Consider the following 14,478-nt stretch of genomic DNA (forward strand, 5'->3'; position numbering starts at 1 on the left):
GGTGCGTTCACACGGAGTAATTCAAGAGGAATTTACTCGAGTAATTCCTCTTGAATTCTCCGTTTAGAAATAATTAACATCTGTTTTGCCATTGACTTCAATGTATTTTACTCTGCACTGTTCACACTGCGTAAATTCAGCTTGCGGAATTCTGCCACGAAATTCTGTTCCGCTAGAAGAAAGAACATGTTCATTCTTCTTGCGGAATACGTGAGCGGAAGTCTATTTGAAGTCAATGGTAAATTTTCCGCTTGAAATTGTTTCCACACTGAATTTTCACGATATTCGCGTGGAAATTTCGCATAAAAAAATAAAAAATGAATAAGGAAATTCCAATTGGTGGTTGTATTCCAGCAAAAAAAAAGTTTCCTCTTATATTCTGTGCAAATTTTGCGTGGAAAAAACGTACATTCCGTGTCAGAATTTTTACATGAGGATTCCACTCCAATTCCTCAGTGTGAACGCACCCGTATACAGATTTGTAAATTGTTTCTATTTAAAAATCTTAATCTCCCAGTACTTATTAGCTGTATGCTCCAGAGGAAGTTCTTTTCTTTTTGAACTTCCTTTCTGTCTGACCACAGTGCTCTCTGCTGACACCCCTGTCCATGTCAGGAACTGTCCAGAGCAGGAGAGGTTTTCTGGACAGTTCCTGACATGGATAGAGGTGTCAGCAGAGAGCACTGTGGTCAGACAGAAAGGAAGTTCAAAAAGAAAAGAACTTCCTTTGGAGTATACAGCAGCTTGATAAATACTGGAAGGATTAAGATTTTTAAATAGAAATAATTTACAAATCTGTTTAACTTTCTGGCACCAGCTGATGTAAAAAGAGAGAATTTTTTTAAATTTCCACTGGAGTATCCCTTTAAACCTCTGTGGCCATGACTGGCCTTATATTTGTCTTACAGCAGCCACTACAGGGGATATGTGGTACTACATGTCACCTATTGAAATGAATGATGGTCTCTGCAGATGGCTCTCCATTCTGACCCCTGTATTTCTAATACGGGGATCACCTCTGACCTCCAAATACCTGAATGTTGTATATAAAGGCTTTGTGTTAACCCCATAAAGAGAGGTACTGTAGAAATAATAGACCTCTCTATTAGCCGATTGTAGTGTGACATCACTTGGATGCGTCCCATCTGTTCTGTGTGCCAGATCGTGTTATGTTGACGTCTCAGTTCTTTATCGCTGAAATATCTCCAGTTAATTCATTTGGCACAAATCGGGCTTGTCTAGTGTCCTAATGCACGTCTGGGCACCAGATTGTTTACATAGTTCTGCTTCTTATTTATGCTTTATCGACGTAACAATTCTGCACAGTAAATTGTGTACATAGCACGTGGCAAGTTTAAAGGGGTACTCCACTGGCCAGCGTGGAACTAAATGTTCCGTGTGTTGTTTTCGCGCTGTGGGGGGACGGCCACGCCCCCTTGTGATGTCATGACCATGCCCTCTCAATGGAGGGGGCGTGACGGCAGATGCAGAAATTTCTGTAAAAATTAGCTGCGTGTGAATTGACCACTTAGTAGAAATGACAATGGTTTTGGTCGTGATCCTGTCTACTAACTGGTTATTCTTCTCCTTTGCAGAGCACAAGGTGATCATTGTCGGCCTGGATAATGCAGGAAAAACAACTATTCTTTACCAGTTGTAAGTATTACTCCTTACCCCTATTGACAGCTGGTGGGTGTGTGTATACACATGAATGGAGGGGGCGTATCTTGGCACCATAAGGGGGGGGGGGGGGGGGGAGGGTGCGTGGACGTGACGAGCGTTATAAATAAAATGTTAAACGCTGGAGCACCAGAGTACCCCTTTAAACACCAGATGATGGCAGCTATAGCATTTATAGCCTCTATATGGCATTTATAGCCTCCAGTACACTTACACAGTTTTTCAGGTTAGTTCTGATCTCAAAGATAAATATTTTCAATATACAATGGTCGTCCTGGAACCATTTAATACTGTATATTGAGGCTTAATCAGTGGAATGGCCCAATTGCTCAAAAGTTAGGCTGGGTTCTCTGTAGCATAATACGAACACATTTTTGTGTTTTTTGTGTTATGGCTACAGGTCCTGGCACAACCACAGGTCTGACATGAACGTAAGGCACAGTCCAACAAGTGAGCTTTTAGTAGTTTGGACCCCTAGCCAGAATATCTGGACCACAAATATACATTGAAACTGAGAACAGATAGTCCGGCACAATCCAACACTAAACTGAACAGGTGAGGGAAGTCTTCAATAGCTGAACCATTCGTGGTGCTCTGGCAGCCAACAGGTAACTTCAACAAGTAAGCAAGAAATTGAAATAGCCGGCACTCACCATCATTTTTCAGCTTCTTTATTGGAAATAAATGGAGGCCAGATGAAGCACTAAGAGGTGCGAAACAGCTGCTGTAGCCTTGTGGTACCCACCTGTTTGCATCTACCTCCTTTGCAATATGTGAGTATTTCCAATAAAGAAGCTGAAGAATTTTAGTGAGTGCCGGCTATTTCAATTTCTTATTTGTTACAGAGGTACATGGTGCTTACAGCAAGCTTGAGTCTTCCCTGTTTCATACCCTTTTATGAACCAGAAGGCCCAGGATCAACACTACTAGTCGGGATAGGGTCCCTGCGGTCGAAGTGGATAGAAAGAGATGAGAAGTAGTAATTTTTCCTCTGTCCTTTTTTTTCTTTCCTTGTATCCACTTCTGGCTCAAGTTTGCATCAAAAACTGCACCTTCAATTCCAGTTCTGTTCATTGGTCACTGTGTAAGGAATAGCTTTGGCGGCCATCTTTAATTCGCTAATACACTTTTTTTATTTTTAGTTTAATGAATGAAGTGGTTCACACCTCGCCAACCATCGGAAGCAACGTAGAGGAAATTGTGGTGAAGAATACCCACTTCTTGATGTGGGACATCGGAGGCCAGGAATCTCTGCGATCATCATGGAACACCTACTATTCTAATACAGAGGTAACCAGCAGGGACACCTTTTTATCTGGAGGGCTCTGGCTGCTGGCCCGTTATCTAAGCGCAAGCTTCTCCACTTACCTGGGTGTATCACCTATGGAAAAGCTAAGCCTCCATTTACTTCTAGCTGCTTAAAGCGCAACTGTCATCATATTTTGACCCCCCCCCCCCCCCAGACCACTATAATGGTGCAGCCATACCTTTATTGCTTTTTCGTTCTTCTTTTCTTACTAATAAAAATCTTTTATCCTAAAGTCTGGCACAGTCGGAAAGGCGTGGCTTGGGGTTTGCCAAGCCCCGCCGCTGCCACGCCTATCCTGCCTTCCAGCGCTGGGACAGCTGTGTCTTACTATACAGCGCATGTGCCAGTCCCGTTGTCTCTAACGTGCGTGCGCTGCCGCCTTCTGAATTGAGCGAGCGCTCGCTCCCGACATTTGTGCACATGTGCTGTATTAGAGGCAGTGAGTGGACAAGTGTCTGCCTCAAGTACAGCACGTGCTCACTGAGTGCACAAACGTTGGGAGCGAGCGCTCGCTCTGTCAATTCAGGACGCGGTGGCGCGCGCAAGTTAGAGCAGACGGGACGGGCACATGCGCTGTGGATGCACTGTGTAGTAAGACACAGCGGTCCCAGCGCTGGAAGGCAGGATAGGCGTGGTGGCGGCAGGGTTTGGCGAACCCCAAGCCACGCCTATCCGACTGTGCCTGACTTTTGGATAAAAGTTTTAGTAACTAGCGGAATACCCAACGTTGCCCGGTTTTTCCTTCCTCATCCTTGTTGGGGAGGAAAATCAACAAAGGAGGAAGCTTTTGACTTCATATCCCGTCCCCATATATTGTTGTCATATCCCGACCTCCATGTCCCGTCCTGTCCTCCCTGTCAGAAGTTATTTGAGAACATACATTTCCCATTGATCTGAAAAAAGTTATAGGGGGTTAGAAGAGGACATTTTTAATTTCCGTGCATGTAGTAGATTCCCCCCCCCCCCCCCCCCCCCCCCCCAGAAGTAGGACAAAATCAAACCTACCGTATATACTCGAGTATAAGCCGAGTTTTTCAGCACGATTTTTCGTGCTGAAAACACCCCCCTCGGCTTATACTCGAGTGAACTCCCCCACCCGCAGTGGTCTTCAACCTGCGGACTTCCAGAGGTTTCAAAACTACAACTCCCAGCAAGCCAGGGCAGCCATCGGCTGTCCGGGCTTGCTGGGAGTTGTAGTTTTGAAACCTCCGGAGGTCCGCAGGTTGAAGACCACTGCGGCCTTCAACATCATCCAGCCCCCTCTCACCCCCTTTAGTTCTGAGTACTCACCTCCGCTCGGCGCTGGTCCGGTCCTGCAGGGCTGTCCGGTAAGGAGGTGGTCCGGTGAGGAGGTGGTCCGGGCTGCTATCTTCACCGGGGAGGCCTCTTCTAAGCGCTTCGGGCCCGGCCTCAGAATAGTCACGTTGCCTTGACAACGACGCAGATGCGTCGTTGTCAAGGCAACGGCTCTATTCCGGGCCGGAAGCGCGGAGAAGAGGCGCCCCCGGTGAAGATAGCAGCCCGGACCACCTCCTCACCGGACAGCCCTGCAGGACCGGACCAGCGCCGAGCGGAGGTGAGTACTCAGAACTAAAGGGGGTGAGAGGGGGCTGGATGATGTTGAAGGCCGCAGTGGTCTTCAACCTGCGGACCTCCGGAGGTTTCAAAACTACAACTCCCAGCAAGCCCGGACAGCCGATGGCTGCCCGGGCTTGCTGGGAGTTGTAGTTTTGAAACCTCTGGAGGTCCGCAGGTTGAAGACCACTGAGGGCGAATGATGAGAAGAGGATGATGAAGGGGGGGGGGGGGGTGTGGGGATGATGAAGGGGGGTGGGGATGATGAAGGGGGGGGGGTGTGGGATGATAAGGGGATGTGTGGGATGATGACAAGGGGATGATGAAGGGGGGATGTGTGGGATGATAAGGGGATGTGTGGGATGATGACAAGGGGATGATGAAGGGGGGATGTGTGGGATGATAAGGGGATGTGTGGGATGATGACAAGGGGATGATGAAGGGGGGATGTGTGGGATGATGACAAGGGGATGATGAAGGGGGGATGTGTGGGATAAGGGGATGTGTGGGATGATGACAAGGGGATGATGAAGGGGGGATGTGTGGGATAAGGGGATGTGTGGGATGATGACAAGGGGATGATGAAGGGGGGATGTGTGGGATGATAAGGGGATGTGTGGGATGATGACAAGGGGATGATGAAGGGGGGATGTGTGGGATAAGGGGATGTGTGGGATGATGACAAGGGGATGATGAAGGGGGGATGTGTGGGATGATAAGGGGATGTGTGGGATGATGACAAGGGGATGATGAAGGGGGGATGTGTGGGATGATGACAAGGGGATGATGAGGATGTTAATGACGGGTCTGGATGATGACAGGGGGGGATGAGGTATTTCCCACCCTAGGCTTATACTCGAGTCAATAACTTTTCCTGGGATTTTGGGTTGAAATTAGGGGTCTCGGCTTATACTCGGGTCGGCTTATACTCGAGTATATACGGTATATAAGTAGGGGATCATTTTAATCGTATGGACCTACAGAATACAGATAAGGTATCATGTTTACTGAAAAATGTACTACGTAGAAACGAAAGCCCCCAAAAGTTACAAAATGGTGTTTTTTTTGTTTTTTTTTTTTGGGGGGGGGGGGGGGTTTAGTGTCCCACAATATATTTATTTGTTTTCGCCATAGATTTCTGGGGTAAAATTACTGAGGTAATTACAAAGTAGAATTGGTGGTGCAAAAAGTAAGCCATCATAGGGGTCTGTAGGTGCAAAATTGAAAGGGTTATGATTTTTAGGTAAGGAGGAAAAAACGAAAGTGGAAAAATGCTCAGTCCTTAAGAGGTTAATACAGTCTTATTTTCCACAAGTACAGTGTGTGTGTGTGTGTGTGTGTGTGTGTGTGTGTGTGTGTGTGTGTAGGAAATGGAACAGAGAAAACCAGTTAGGATAGAAGCACTTTACTTAGCCATCCCGGATTATTGTGTGTGTATTTATTTTATTAATTATTTATTTTTAGTATACTTTTCAGGAAAGTCAAATTATTCAGAATGTTTAATATTCAGGCATCATTGGGGCCTGATAGTCTCCGTATCAAGGGATTTTTTATTTATTTTTTTCTCTTTTTCTAGAATGAGGCAGGGAGAATTTTCTTCCATCTTCAGTCAGTATTTTTGACTGACACGGCCCCTATTGAAGTTTCCGACATGTGACCTGTAAAGTTTGTCATGGATAATTCCATTCATGTATATGTTGCTGCCGCTCCTTCTGGAAGCTCATCAGCTGATTGATCGTCCTGACACGAGGGCTTTGTCGTCATAGTATCCAGGGGGAAAAAATATGTTGCACTTACATGATCTATAGTCCCTGTGAATAAAGGAGCATTGTGTGTACGCGTGAAGCGTTTAGTGCTGTAACAAAATGGTTCAGCTCACAATCTTCTGTGTCAGCGCTGGAAACTGCAGATTAATAAAATATCCGCCTCAGTGAAAATACAGAAATCTAAAACTTCGACATGTAAGCACAGCCATTGAAATAAGTTAAAGGGGTACTCCGGTGGAAAACTTTTTTTTTTATTATTTTTTTAAATCAACTGGTGCCAGAAAGTAAAACAGATTTGTAAATTGCTTCTATTAAAAAATCTTAGTCCTTCCAGTACTTATTAGCTTCTGAATACTACACACGAAATTCTAAAATGGACAGATGTCAGCAGAGAGCTCTGTGTTCCAAAAAGAAAAGAATTTTGTGTGTAGTATTCAGCAGCTGATAAGTACTAGAAGGATTAAGATTTTAATAGACGTAATTTACAAATCTGTTTAACTTTCTGGCACCAGTTGATTAAAAAATGTTTTCCACCGGAGTACCCCTTTAATGCAGATGACCTTGTCTGCTCCTTTCTTCACTTTCTCTATGCAAAAAGTGATAAATGTATCACTCCCTGCACCAGCGCATTGTATAAAAATTGCACAACTTTTTTTTTTTTTTTTTTTTTTCCCCAGCAATCCCTGTCTTTGTGATAAACATTGCACAAACTCCCACCTTCTGCAAATACTTTGCTACACCAAAGCAAAATACTAAAATACTGCCGAGAATCAATGTGTCACTGGGCCAAATCCAACATAACCCACCAAACCTAAGCACCAGTCACTGAATGGAAATAATGGAAATACTTTATTGAAGACACAAAAATATTATAAGGATCCGTAATAAACACAGTAGAAAAAAATAGCACTCGAGATACAATGTTACAGAAGACAAGGTACAGTGATCCCTCAACTTACAATGGCCTCAACATACAATAGTTTCAACATACAATGGTCTTTTCTGGACCATTGTAAGTTGAAACCAGACTCAACATACAATGTTACGGACAGTCCAGACCTGTGAAACATGTCAATGGCTGGAAGAACTGACCAATCAGAATGAGCAATTTACTGGTAAAACACCTGTATTACTGAAGTGTATGCACTGACTGGTGTCTGGTAGCGCCCCCTACAGTACAGAGAGGTATTACATGTTCTGTTCACTTTACCTGTACCAGGGTTACCTGCTCCTTTGGACACCAGGTGAGGGCGGCTCCATGTTACTTTTTTAGGACACTGTGTGTACTGTACAGGACTTTGAAGAAGCTCCTGTCCTCTAAATAGACCAGTGTTTCCCAAGCAGGGTGCCCCCAGCGGTTGCAAAACTACAACTCCCAGCATGCCCGGACAGCCTTTGGCTGTCCGGGCATGCTGGGAGTTGTAGTTTGCAACAGCTGGAGGCTCCCTGCTTGGGAAACACTGACCTAGACAGTGATTACAGCTCCCAGCAGATCTTTCTTACTTTTATATGTAAGGATTTGCTTTATCTGTATTAGTTATCTACTTATTTTTCTTTAATTCTCACTTTTTCCTATTTTTGGATGACATTTTGGTGGCTTCAGAACCAATTACCAGGTTTCCATAGAATTCTGGTTTCAACATACAATGGTCGTCCCGGAACCGATTAATATTGTAACTTGAGGGACCACTGTACTGGCAAGGAAACTGCATATAACTAGCGTCACTACATAGATAACTCGTGCATGTCAAAGATTAGTCACAAAAACCAAAGCAAAAGGGCAACATATCTGTAAGAAAAGATAGGCGAAGACATAAACTGTTCCGAACGCTGGTGCCGGCGCTGGGAGCTCGTGTCGTCAATGCAAGTCTATGGGAGGGGGTGTGAGAGCTGGCTGTCACGCCCCTCCCATAGACTTGCATTGAGGGGGCGGGGCTATGACATCACGAGCTGCCTGCTCCAGCGTTCGGAACAGTTTGTTCCAAACGCTGAGCAGCGGAGTACCACTTTTTAAACCCTAAAAAAAAAAGACTGCCATGTATGCCATCTGGAGCTCGGTACCGAGGGAAAATATGGATTTGGTGGCTGCACACTAATATAAATGTGAGTCTAGACAGAGGTACTGATTTGCACTATACCTACCCAAAAGTGCCAAAAAAGAGGGAATTCAGACCTCCAGTACTAAGATTACACCTTGTTAAAATGTAACTTTCCAATAATGGAATTGCAGAGAAATAAGATGTAGCTGGTTTACGGTAAATTGAAATAAAATGTGTGATTTATTAAATTAATATCAATAAAATCCACTTAGTCTGGTATCTGTGCAGGGCCCTTGATACAGATCCAGTAAAATTAGTTAAAATATCATTAAAAAACATAGTATCAATGCCAGCATCTGTAAAAATCATTAGAGCAATTACATTTTCACAGTATGCCACCTTTGTATTGTGTCTCAGTAGGCCGGGTTCACACCACGTTTTTGCAATAGAGTTCCCGTATAGCTTTTTCAATTTGAAAACCGTACGGAATCTTATGGAAAATCATATGCATTGACGCTCCATTGAAAACCGTATGCCAAAAGATGCATCATGTTGTGTCCGTTTTGAGTCTTGTACGGTTTTGTCTATTTTTTTTTTTTTTTTTCCCCCGTACCCAAAACCGTAGCCTACCATGGTTTTTGGTCCGGGTGGAAAACCGTATAGAAATGTATACCTTATTTTTTGTAACCGAGTCAATGGGAACCGTATGTGTGCGTATGGTTCTAACCGTTTTTCACCATACAGTTTTTGACTTTGAAATTCCAAGAAAAAATGTGCAATCAAACAAGTGAAACTTTATTCATAATGGAGTGAAAAGTTAAAAACATAATTTTTTAAAATTTTTTAATATTTTTTTTTCTTTCCTTAAACTGATGTATTTCGATGTCCTTTTTCAAACCGTATACGGATTAAAATTTGTACACATTTTGATACAGTTTAGTCCGGTTTTGATGAATCCGTTTTTTATCAAAAACCTGATGCGGGAACTGTATTGCAAAAACGTGGTCTGAACCCAGCCTTATAGATCCTTATGATTAGATCCAATGATTTAGTCTAAGCAAAAGATTCCAAATAATAATCTTGTGTGCCAGTGCATAGTTTAATTGCTGCACACAAGATTTATTACTTGGAATTTTTTGCTTAGACTAAATCGTTGGATGTAATCATGTGTCTATAAGGATCTATAACAGACACAATGCAAAGGTGGCATATAGCTGTCTGAGCATGCTGGGAGTTGTAGTATTGCAACAGCTGGAGGTATGCTGGTTGCGAAACACTGGTGTAGAGAGTTTGTGGGGTCGGCTAGATGAAGAGCTGAGTTGAGGAGATTTTTATTATATGTAAATACATATAAATTCTTTAAAAAAAAAAAAAAATATATATATATATATATATATATATTAGAGCCGCTCACCACTCCTCCGTCTGCTGCGCCTCCTTGTGCTACGGACACCGGTACCGCCCCCGGTTCAACCAAGATCATAGGAAAGAAATGTCCGGCACTCAGGTGTTTGCAGGTAAATGTTTGCAGGTTGATCTACGAATAAGCACTCTGTAGTGCGAAACGCGTCAGTTCCTGTCCTGTGTTGGGCGTTATGAATAAAGCCATACAAAGTTTTTTACCTGCAAACACCTGAGTGCCAGACATTTCATATATATATAATATAAAATATGGATTTTAAAAAATAAATATATATTAAATATATAATATATATTAAATATATATCAAAATATATTTTAAAATTAATATAAATTATTTTATTTTCCTTGCAAGTCCTATACCCCCTCCTCGTTTCTTACCTGTGGCCAGATAGGGGGGGGCAGCACATTCCCTGGTTGTCCACCCTATGTACCCCCAGTAGCCTATATAGGCTGAGGATTGGGCCAGCACACATAATTTTCCTCTTCCTGCATTTTTCCTCTACAACAGTGGTCTCAAACTGTGGCCCTCCAGATGTTGCAAAATTTCAACTCCCAGCATGCCCGAACAGCCAACGGCTGTCCGGGCATGCTGGGAGTTGAAGTTTTGCAACATCTGGAGGGCCACAGTTTGAGACCACTGCTCTACAACTATTTTGAGTCTGACCTTAAGCACAGAACCTGACAACCGTGGACTCCCAATAGCTGCAGGAAGCAGAAGATGGTCTGTGCTGGGCCCCTCTTCACTAAATTGGCTGCTGGGGGCCACAATTGCATATAAACACAGTGATAATCGCCAAGGGTATGTAAACTTTAGAAATTGCCTGATCAACTAATGGACCAGCTGATTAATTTTTTCCGCCCTAGTTCAGATGAATTGAGCAGAGCCGCACCTCTTGCTCTCGTATAGGGGGTCTGCAAAATGTGGAGCCCCGGATGTTGCAAAACTACAACTCCCAGCAGGCAACTGCACCAGGACCCCTCCACCGATCGAAACCTTTCAAAAGTTTCTCCATGTTAGTTACCATAAAGGTGTAAATGCTTCTGTTTATATTTAACTATTATTTCTCCTCAGTTTATTATCCTGGTCGTCGACAGCACTGACCGAGAGAGACTCTCCATTACAAAAGAGGAACTCTACAGGATGCTCGCTCATGAGGTGGGTTACACTGACAAGTTTTAACCCCTTAACGACCAAGGACTTATATTTACGTCTGTGGCCGGCTCCCGATCTTTGAAGCGCGCTCAGAAGCTGCACTTCGTATCTGCGGGGCGGATCAGCAACAAAGACCCGTGGCTGCTACTGGACATCGCCGATCGGGCTGATGTCCAGTATTAACCCTTTAGACGCCGTGATCAAAGTTGATCCCGGCATCTAAAACGGGATAAATCCATACCCGCTAGCTCAGCTGAGCGGTTTGGGACCGCCGGAGTGAAATTGTGGCATCCCGAACAGCTGAGAGGACAGCGGGAGGTGCCTTACCTTCTTCCTGGCTGTCCGGCGTTTGATTGCTCCATCCTGAAAATGCTGATCAATGCATTGAACAGTGACTGCAATCAGTGTATGCAGTGTTACAGCCCCTAGAGGGGGCTACAACATTGCATAAAAAAAGTGAAAAAGAAAAGTTAACTTGCTAACCCCTTCTCTAATAAAAATCAGAATCACCTGTGCTCTGACCATACCGGGCTGTTATTGTGGAGCTTTTTTGGCACCCCGTGCACCTAGTGGTGTGTTTTTTTTTTATTTTTATTTTTTTTTAAGCCAGTATACGCCACAAGTGTTCCTTGAATTGTTCCCCCAATTAAATAGAACACTGTTTCCCAATCAGGGTACCTCCTGCTGTTGCAAAACTACAACTCCCAGTATGCTGGGAGTTGTAGTTTTGCAACAGCTCGAGTCGCCCTGATTGGGAAACACTACAATGGCAACCAATGGCCATGTCACAGTACGCAAATTTCAAATGAGTGTGTACTGCACAATATACAATTTCCGTGTGTGTAGGATATACACCAGAAGACCCTTTTTTGGTAAAGGCGATGCATGTATTTATTGGTATGTGTCAGAAATAATCAATTTATATACCAGATACATATGCCAATGACGTGCCTAAAAATAGTTTGGGTGTGAACAGAGCCTTGGCAGCAATAACGGACAGGGCACATGGGCAAGTATTGCAGACAGTAGTCACTCGCTCAGTCTACCCCGTTGTGGCCTGGAGCTGGCCTGTGTTAAAGGGGTACTCTCCTGGAAAATAATAAAAATATTTATATTATTATTATTACGGTATTATTATTATTATTATTATTATTATTATTATTTGATTTATAATTTATTTGATTTATAATGTATTTATATATGATTTATAATATATAATTATTTATATATGATAATATATAATTTATTTTTGGTAGGTGTATGTTCACACGTACGCAGATTTGATGCGCAGGGTCCTGTATGTGTGAACGTACCCTAAATAAACTGTTGCCAGAAAGTTAAACAGATTTTTAAATTACTTCTATTTAAAAATCTTAATCCTTCCAGTACTTATCAGCTGCTGAATGCTGCAGATGAAGTTTTTTTTTCTTTTTGAATTTCCTTTCCAGTCTGACCACAATGCTTTCTGCTGACACCTCTGTCCATACTATGCTGGACAGTTCCTTAAATAGACAGAGGTGTCTGCAGAGAGCACTGTGTGGTCAGACAGAAAGGAAATTCAAAAAGATAAGAGCTTACAGCAGCTGATAAGTACTGGAAGGGTTAAGCTTTTTAAATAAAGTAATTTACAAATCTGTTAAACTTTCTGGCATACAGTTGATTTTAAAAACAAATGTTTTCCAGTGGAGTACCCTTTTAAGCTACCGCTGGGAACCTTCTCTTCTGAACAGCTATAATAAAGGCTTTAGTTAAGAGAAGAATAACTACACGTTATTTCAGTAGAAACGCGACACTATCTCCCCCTGAGTCACCCATTCTGTGGGCTTGGCTGGGTTACGTCATGTAGCACAAAGCTCCAGGAATTGAGTGATTTAATGCTGCAATTGTTACACCGAGAAATATCATTACATAACCCTCCCCGGGGCCTAATAGGCAATGAAACCCAAGCACCCTGGTAACTGAAGGGCAGTAGATCCCGATGATGCAGTGTGTGGACATAAGTCAATAAAACTTTGCCTGCGTCATGTATATTGTTCTTTTAAGTTTTGGAAACTTTTTTGTCTGCTGAGTAGATATCATTCACTGTGTATATTTGCTTTGCTTTTAGGATTTACGAAAGGCAGCGGTTCTTATCTTTGCAAACAAGCAGGATATGAAAGGCTGCATGACGGCAGCCGACATCTCCAAATACCTCACCCTTAGCTCTATAAAGGATCATCCATGGCATATCCAGTCGTGCTGTGCGCTCACAGGAGAAGGGTACGTATAGGCCTTAAATATGTCGCAGTAGCTGAGGCTTCTCATTGGAATGTCTAAATTAAAGGGGTATTACGGCAAAAGACATCTTATCCCCTATCCAAAGGATATGGTATAAGATGTCTGATAAGATTTCCCATTTAAACAAAGTGTAAATAAAACCAAACGTGGGTTTGCCCCGAGCGTAAATGTCAGAACCTTAAAAAAAGATTAATTAAACCGCACGGTCAATAGCGTACACGCAAAAAAAATTCCAAAGTCCAAAATAGCTTATTTTTGGTCACTTTTTATACCATTAATCAAAAAGTCTGATCAAAACAAAAATATTACTGATAAAAACTTCAGATCACGGTGCAAAGATTTTGCCCTCCTATCGCCCTATTCGTGGAAAAATTAAGTTATAGGGGTCAGAAGATGACAATTTTAAACGTATTCATTTTCGTGCATGTAGTTATGATTTTTTCCAGAAGTCCGACAAAATCAAACCTATATAAGTAGGATATAATTTTAATCGTATGGACCTACAGAATAAAGATAAGGTGTCACTTTTACTGAAAAATATACTGCGTAGAAAGGGAAGCCCCCAAAAATTACAAAATGGTGTTTTTTTTTTTCTTCAATTTTGTTGCACAATTATTTTTTTTTTTTTTCCATTTCGCCATAGATTTTTGGGTAAAATGGCTGATGTCATTACAAAGTAGAATTGGTGGCGCAAAAAAAAAGCAATCCTATGGATTTTTAGGTGCAAAATTTAAAGGGTTATGATTTTTTAAATGTAAGGAGGAAAAAACGAAAGTGCAGAAACTGAAACCCTTAGTCCTTAAGGGGTTAAATAGTCATAAAAAAAAAAAAATGCTGGCAGCAGTGAAATGGGAATTGGTTGACAGTGAAATCTCATAAATCATAGTCTTCCAGGGGACAGTACAGCCTGTCCCCTACAGTCCAGGGAGTGATACAGTACAGCCTGCCCCCTACAGACCAGGGAGTGATACAGTACAGCCTGCCCCCTACAGACCAGGGAGTGATGCAGTACAGCCTGCCCCCTACAGACCAGGGAGTGATACAGTACAGCCTGCCCCCTACAGACCAGGGAGTGATACAGTACAGCCTGCCCCCTACAGACCAGGGAGTGATACAGTACAGCCTGCCCCCTACAGACCAGGGAGTCATAGAGTACAGCCAGTCCCCTACAGACCAGGGATTGATACAGTACAGCCTGCCCCCTACAGACCAGGGAGTGATACAGTACAGCCTGCCCCCTACAGACCAGGGAGTCAT

The 14,478-nt window shown here is 42.9% G+C and overlaps 1 protein-coding gene across 1 annotated transcript in view; it reads left to right on the forward strand.

The window, feature by feature from the left end:
- Window positions 1-14,478, forward strand: part of ARL5B (ADP ribosylation factor like GTPase 5B) — a 29,331-nt gene that overhangs the window by 11,429 nt on the left and 3,424 nt on the right. Inside the window, exons 2-5 of the mRNA XM_056519232.1 lie at window positions 1,596-1,656; window positions 2,823-2,970; window positions 10,864-10,947; window positions 13,052-13,203. Coding sequence (XP_056375207.1) covers window positions 1,596-1,656; window positions 2,823-2,970; window positions 10,864-10,947; window positions 13,052-13,203 — 445 coding nt within the window. The remainder of the gene's footprint in view (window positions 1-1,595; window positions 1,657-2,822; window positions 2,971-10,863; window positions 10,948-13,051; window positions 13,204-14,478) is intronic.

This window comes from Hyla sarda, chromosome 5 (genome assembly GCF_029499605.1).
Source record: "Hyla sarda isolate aHylSar1 chromosome 5, aHylSar1.hap1, whole genome shotgun sequence".
In the NCBI taxonomy this organism is placed as follows: domain Eukaryota; kingdom Metazoa; phylum Chordata; class Amphibia; order Anura; family Hylidae; genus Hyla; species Hyla sarda.